Source organism: Pholcus phalangioides, unplaced genomic scaffold (assembly GCF_987345545.1).
Source record: "Pholcus phalangioides strain wild (caught in Gottingen) unplaced genomic scaffold, Ppha-v1.0 ptg000003l_1, whole genome shotgun sequence".
NCBI lineage: Eukaryota > Metazoa > Arthropoda > Arachnida > Araneae > Pholcidae > Pholcus > Pholcus phalangioides.
In genome coordinates this window covers 57122066-57130193 of record NW_028301596.1, presented here as the reverse complement: position 1 = coordinate 57130193, position 8128 = coordinate 57122066, and the positions used below count along the sequence as shown (strand labels likewise).

At 40.3% G+C, this 8128-nt stretch overlaps 1 protein-coding gene across 1 annotated transcript; it reads left to right on the top strand.

Annotated features, from left to right (window-relative positions):
• The first annotated feature begins 4972 nt into the window (after positions 1–4972).
• LOC149088986 (dipeptidyl peptidase 1-like) lies at positions 4973–5437 on the top strand. Its single transcript, XM_089253267.1, has one exon. It carries the CDS (start codon positions 4997–4999, stop codon positions 5303–5305), a length of 309 nt encoding a protein of 102 aa, XP_089109393.1. The 5' UTR covers positions 4973–4996; the 3' UTR covers positions 5306–5437.
• Positions 5438–8128: the final 2691 nt, after the last annotated feature.

Here is an 8128-nt window from a genome sequence, read left to right as displayed (position 1 = left end):
TTTGTTCACTATTGCCAATATTGCGTATTTGTAAGGTGACCATACATCACGCATTTCCCGGGACAGTCCCGGTTTTTCCCGTTTTTTACACGAATCATACACGAAGTTTTATTCCTTATTGAAGTCAAAAAATTAAATTATTTTCCCACTTATAAATTATATTATGATAATTACAATTATAAATAAGAATATAAATCTCTCATATTTTTGTTGGTGAACGTTTATTTCGTGGAATTCATTTTAATCCACTGCAATTTGCAGTAATGCTTTATTTCTCGCCATTTTGATTTTTACGTAATTTCTCGAATATTTGGAAACTTTGTTTACTTTTGGCATCATTTTTGACGATAATTAGCGATGTCCCATGTTTTCCCGTATTTAAAATTCCGATTTCCGTATTGCTTTCGAGAAAATATGGTCAGCTTACATATTTGAGTTCTCGAACCCCACTCCCTTCCCTACCCTCTCCGAGTGTTTCCTTGGGTAATATGGTCAGCCTAGTAACATATTTGAATTTTCTATGAAAATGAATATGGTGAATAATGAAATATGGTGAATAATGAAATATGGTGGTCGGCATGTTGAATTTACGGCGAGGTAGTGATAGAATAATCTTAAACATATTGCTGATACACGTTACTATCGATGTAACAAACTAATCCTAATATAGGCTAACCATATTTCCTCGACAGAAATTAATATTCCAAATACAGGACATCGCCAATTATCGCTAAGAACGACTCTAAAAGTGAACAAAGTTTCCAAATATTGCTGAAATTACGAAAGAAATCGCAATGGCGGGAAACGAAGCATTACTGCAAATTGCACTGGATTAAAATGAATTCCACTGAATAAAATGTCCACCAAGACAAATGTGAGAGATTAATGTTCTTATTTATAGTTGAAATTATCATAATATAATTTATGAGTCGAAAAATAATTTCAATCTCTGACTTCAATAAAGAGTAAAAGTACAAGTAGGTGTCATGTAAAAAACGGGAAAAACCGGAATGTCCCGGGAAATACGGGACGCGTGGTCACCCTACCTAAATAAGATATAGTGGCCTGTGGGTTCCGACTGAAATTGGAAAACTGTGCATACCCCTTGAATCATTTCTTAGCCATCCTTAACTAGTAGTGCAATTTTCGCCATATGACTGTATATTTTTCATATTTTTCTACTACTGAGAGTTTAATATTATCCATATTGGGTTATTTATCTGGGGGAAAAGAAAGCTCAAGCAGGCATGAAGAGAAATAAAAAGGCATTTAGCTGGGCAGTTACAAACTCTCCCTAAAAGAATCCAGTTAAAAAAAACACTCCCGAATGGTTGTTCAGATAACCGCCGAGTACAAAACATGGAGCTGTGAGTCACGGGAGGCCACGTGACCAGCACGTCTTTTGAGAAAGCATGGGGAATCAGGGTTACCAGGTGAAGCCAGTGATCGCTGTTTTTGAAGGGGCAAGTAAGACCAAACAAACTGTAGATCGTAAAGGGAAGTTCACGTTATTTGTTGATTTCGGTAAAAAGAAAATTAAAAATACTTCAAGCTTTTTTTCCTTAATTATTTTTCATGTGTTCAAGAATACTGGAGACTACAAGAGACTGGAACAGAAGGAGGGTGGCGAAATTCGCACACAGGCTACCCTACAGGCGGGAAAACCTTATAAATGCACGGTGACGGAGAACGCAGTATTTTTTAGCACGGGGCCGAGGACCCTTAGAATTGATTCTGAAATAGCAATATTTCCTATATAAGGGGCAATGAAAGTTTCTTAGACTTTTGTATATGTGCTCTGTTGAACTTTGTGTACGAAATTTTTATTTCTGAATTCATACTGGGATTCTCGGCTCGGTGCTAAAAACACTGTGTGGGTACTCGACATGCCCCCCCCCCCTCCCTCACCGGAGGCACTCTAGGCAGGGATCTCTGGCTCCGACCCTAAGCCAGACTTTTTGGCGGGGCCCCTCTGTAATCGCAAGTGAAATGCGAATATGGTAATATTGTATTTAATACATGCGTTGAAAATTACTTGTATCAATGTTTTTGATTAACTAACAAATTCAAGAAAACTTTGACTGAAAGCAGGAAAAAAACCGGCCATTTTTTTTGAAAAAAGTCGGGACAGAGAAAACTGACTAGCCTGGAAAATACGGGACAATGTAGGATGTATGGTCACTCTATCAGCAATGGGGTTAAAAAAAAATCACCCCTCCCAACAGTGAGCTCTAGATCCGCCCCTGGCTTGAGCCCTGTCAGCTCCATACCCCCATCCCCAGAATGAGGTTGACATGTCTCCCACCCTGGGCACACGGGACGATTCTCATATATATATATATATTTTTTGGGTGGCATATTTCAGTAGCACGTGTTTGTTTTTTCACGCTATAAGTTAAGAGGGGTCCGTTACCTATCTCACCTGGGGAGAAGGAATACCAAAAGTCACAGCCTTGGGGTCCTGCTCCAGGATGTGGGGCCATGGTGCTTGACACCCAGCTCTGAATCCAATCCCCCACCCCCCTCAAGCCGAGCAATCACACGTTTGAAATACTGCTGGCATGTCCCCCCCCCCCTCATCCTGAAGAAAGTCCCCTAAGCCGGGATCTTTTGCGCCCCTTCCAGACCCGACTTTCACAGCCCCACCATCGTGGGGGCCACGACATCCGAGTAATATTATGTAGTCTATCAGAGTGATATCAGAACTGAAGGTGCTCCTGCACCTCAGAATTTCCCACGCAAAACTTAAGACGAGCACCTACAGATCTGAAACACTTCCAAAATGTCCATCATAATGATCAAAGACACAAAAAGGCAAAATAAACGGTTAAAAGAAAAAACTGAAAATTGCACTTTCAATTGGAGCTTCATATTATTTTCTTTAATCATATCCCCATAGATATTGATTGGATGTATATGGAATTTTTAAATTAAATTGAAGTCACTGAATTAAATCTTATGCCGAGTTGAGAGTGAAAAAAAAATTTTCTTCTCCAGTTTAAAAATATAACAACCCCCTTATATGAGGAATTGCACCAATCCGTTTCGATTTCTAATCCTTCAACCTGTAATTGCAGTGAATCTCTGTCGGTGAATAGGGGCCATTCAAGTATTACGTAAGCAAATTTTCAGGCAAATCCGAACCCCCCCCCCCCCCCATGCTGATGTAATACTTGAATGGCCCCATAGGTCCGTTAGTCAGTCCATAGGGTTGCCACAATTTTTCTCTGTAATGTCATCACCACTAGTTTTTTTACCTCCTTAAGTACAAAGTATAAACACCCGCGCACGCGCACACACATACACAACACAAAAAGTAAAAGTATAGTGACCTTGACGGGCAGGTGGGAATCCTTTGCCAGAAAATAATGTGTATGAGTAAAGAAAAGAAGCTCGTTATACTGCGAGTGAAGAACATCAAGTTAATATCACCCCCCCCCCCCGATATTGTCGACATTTCAGTTCAGACCACAGCCAAACTGCGCACAAAAACTTAAATTTCAATTCCATACGACGTTTACATCTGTAGTAATCAGTGTTAGAATCGTTATACGTTACAGATATCCTGGGACGAAACTGGGGGAGGGGGGCTGGTGACCCCAGGACTAGAGCTGGACTAGAGGAGGTGCCGAATTCACCCTTTAACTGCTCTTTCTACATTACACGGGGTCGCCAAAATGCATGCTTGCCCCGGCTGACAAAGTATCTAGTTGCGGTCCTTCTATACACCTTATACACATTTTTCTCAGGAATTTCTAGAGAGTAGGTGCATGCGAGAAAGTGTTTCATGTATATGTGTGCCTAACAAATACAAATACAAATACAACGCCACAACAGGCAAATTGCCCAACGAGGTGGCTGACTTAAGAACATCATGGATCCCCGAGCCCCTACCTACTACTGCTACACCACACATGCAACCCCCCCCCCGCGGAACCCCCCAACGAATCGGTACATGCGGTAATGTGCATGTACGTGTAGTGCAACCTAACGTAAAGTTTGTTTCTGTATAATGCTTGTTATGTGTAGTGCTGTCATCTGCCCCCAGTTTTATTAACTATGAGTGAAGTGTTATGGTTGAATGAGTTACCGTTGTAGGACTGTTGCTCTCTGTGGCGAGACTTTTTAACGGGGAGATCGGCTCGCATTTGCGCCTTGAAGTTGGGAACCACAGAAAACCAACTTCAGCCGACCACCACTGTGGGGTTCGAACCCGGATCCTCGCATCACGAGTCCGGCACTATAACCACTCGACCACCACAGCGGCAAAAACTTTTTCAATGTCCTATCGGGATTCGAACCCATGACAACCGATAAACTATTTCGTTCTCCAGGATAGTGTGCTAACCACTGAACCCAATAGACTAACGTACAGTGTATATGAGTCTGAGATGTGCATGCTGTGTGTTCAAAATGCTGCGACGACTGAGCCCAAACTCGACACATGTTAAAAGTGCTACCATCTATCATTCAAATCGAAATGCAAATGACAGCCTGAAAATGTTTGTACATTTAACTTTGTTGAGGGGTCTGCCAGCTCTATGTGGGAGATAATTTTATAAATTTGAATTTGAGATTTCGCATTTGTGCGTCGGAGTTGGAAAACGCAATTTCAGTCGACCACCGTTTCGCCATCAAGATTTTCGTGATTAAGCGCGTAATTTGGCAACCATGGTTCCATGATCCCATTAAGACGTATGATGTGAACGTGAAAAAAGAATGTTCGGAGCGATCCAACTCTAACCACTAATGAGACTATTTTGGTTCTCAGCCGCTCGCAGGTCTAACCCTGCAAATCGCCATCCTGCCAAATCACGTCAGGATTTTCAAACTTGCTCTTGCGTGTTGTTTAACATCCGGTAACAAATAACGAGTAAAACCTCTGAAACCTGCTTCAAAATGACATTTTTTTTTTATTATTATTTTCCGTTCTAAAGTATCTCTAATCCCATACCGACTGCGTATCATTTTCCATTGCAGGTGTAACGAAGAGTTGATGAGATTGGAATTGGTTTGGAACGGACCGATCGCCGTCGGTTTCGAGGTGTACCCGGACTTCCAGCAGTACAGCGGTGGCATATACCATCACACGGGATTGAGGGACGGGTTCAACCCCTTTTTCATCACCAACCACGCCGTGTTGGTCGTCGGATACGGAGCTGACACCGAAACCGGAGAGAAGTATTGGATCGTAAAGAACAGCTGGGGCACGTCTTGGGGTGAAGACGGATTTTTCCGCATCCGCAGAGGCAACAACGAATGCGGAATCGAAAGCCTCGGGGTCGCATCAACACCGATACCATGATGACCCTTTAATTATATGCGTAAAAGAAAATATGAAGAAATGACATTCTCATCTACATGATTCGTAATCTTTTTTAGAGTTTCACTAGAATCGATTTTGACTTATAAATGTACGTTATTTGACTTGTTTATGTTATTATTTTTTATTTCAGTGTTATTTGAGTACAAATAAAATGTTTGGTTCTCAAAACAGTCTTATTTGAAAGATGGAATTGATTGCACTTCAGTTTCGCGTCCGGGAATCGTTTTTACGTCGTTGTAGACTGTGCAATGACGTTAGCGGCCGCCATTTCCAACAACTCTAGTAATAATTAATCAAATAAATCTTTTTGTAGTTACTTTGCACATCTACGTTCCGCAAGAATGACTCTAATATCTGTCATCGTTTTCTTGCTATCCCATTTTGAGAACTGTCAGTCGATTGTGGGACACTCTGTACATGTATAATAAAACACCCGACACCGTCCAGCCCCTCATCTGTGCCAATAGATAAAATTGACAATTGTCGATATAGCGTGGGCGCTGTACGGTATGAAATGAAATGTGTACCTTGTGTGTACCGCCCTCTCATAGAATTTTGCACATGCATTTCCGAAACATCCTGTGTGTGCGTGAAGAACAATCGCTCTTGCCCGTCTCCACGTAAACGTCTTTTTCAGATTGCATTTTTCCTATATCTACATATCCGTGAGACTTCCCAGATGTAATGCGCAAAACTGTTTGTTTCGTCTGGAAGGTCATTTGCTGAAATATGTTCGGATTTCACCATTGTGAACGGTCTGGACACTCTTTGTCCTTTCTTCTATTAATTAAAAAAAAGAAGATATATTTCGTTGATGACGTCATGAATCGCAATGACTAATATATGCGCGGACGCGGATCGGAAACATCCTCATCCGCTTTCCACAATGTAGAAGAATCTCGTATTTTTTAAAAAAAGAAGAGCGAAAAGACCAGCCACCACACACATGCATATAAGTTGGCAAGAAAAGGGATGTTGCGTGATCACGTGTACGAAACGCATTCTCAAAAAAGGAAATGATGTCGAAATTGTGTTTCCTCTCATTTGGTTTTGCATGCAAAATTAAGTATCTTGCGTATGGTCCGAGAGGCGATTGATCTAATGTATATGCGTATGCATATATGAATTGCCATCATCGTGCCCATCCCCAGCCTTTCGTGTCTATATCCGCCTATGTCTTAGGGGGGGTGTGCAACAGGTGCGGACGCACCGAGCCCCATGTTTTGGGTAGGGGCGCACTTAATACAAATACAAATACAAATACAAATACAACGCCACAACAGGCAAAATGCCCAACGAGGTGGCTGATAAAAAGATGCCCATAAAAATATGGTTGTCACATGTTTCAAAAATACAGCAACCCAATTAAAAATGCAATTAACACAAATTACAAGTAACAATAATTTTTTTTAAGTAACAATAATTTTTTTTCATAAATTCTGAAATTTCATCAATTCTGGAATTATGCATTTTTTCGACAACATTGGAATTCTGAATTGCTTAAATTCTTTCATTTATTCTGAATTTCAGCAAATTCTAAATTATTTGTTTCATTTATCCAATTTTCCAATTTTAATCAATTTTGAAATTATTTAATTTATTCTGAATTTATACCTTCTGAATTTTCAATTCTCCTCTCCCGTAAAATATATAATGTAATCGGCGCTAAGAGGAACCGAAATTAGTAAGGTAAGGGTGGCCCTGCTTGAATGGAGATGTGCCGACAACGGAACAGCTGACGCACCATATAAACGCGTAGCGTGTTAATGTTACACGTTTCTGCCGACGCGAAATGGATCTTATTCAATTAACGCGGTGCTGAAAAAACCTACTCCTAGGAAAAAAAAGGCTTAAGGACGAGATCTCTTCTGAATACGACGTTTATCCGAGTTGATAAATGAGCGACATCTGGAGACGTCCGTCTCTTCTAGTAAAGCTATCAGCAGGTAATAGAAAGTCGAGGTCAACGCTCATGATCTGTTACCGAAGGTGAAATGGATTCGAAAGTAAGAAAAAAAAAATCATTACCATTTCTTACGTAAAGGGGAATGGGTTTTTACAGATCATAACGCATAATGACTACGAAGCGTACTGCTAATAATAATAATAAATACGCGCGTACGCCCGTGCATTCAGATCCCTCATTATGAAAAAACATGCGGACATGTCTTCTTCTTTTTTTTTTCATTTTGGAAATACTCTTTTTTGTATATAAAAGCGACCTTCAGTGTAATTTATGCGCCTCTTGTCTTTGCGCTTCTTTCACGTAACCAATCGAGAGTCGCGCACTCGCTGGCTTATGAGTGACTCACTCATTCCGCTTCTCCATGTCCGTTTGGAAATAATTCTAGGCATATTGGGATCCGATGCTGATATCTCAGAGGTAAATTTCTCATCATTTTCTTCTGTTTTTAATTTTAATGCAGTAGGACCAGAGCCGCCCTTTGAGCTGTGCGATACTTGTGGTCGCACCGGACACCCGCGTTTTAGGGGGAGTTTAACTCACGGTAGCAACAATTTCTTTCAAAAATTCTTATTTTTCTGGAATTCTGCATTTTCAACTAGAAAGAAATAATTATGAAATTGTTTTTTCCCCATGAGTTCTGAATTTTCACCATATATGGGATTATTGTCATTTTTTCTTTGAATAACTTCTGAATTTTGATCAATTCTAAAAAATTCTGAATTTCCATCAATTCCGAAACTATTTCCTACATATTTTTTTTCTGAATTTTCATCCTTTTCTTCATTTAAATACGTTGAGATACGCCATTAGATCAAAACTATGTGCGAAGAATGAAA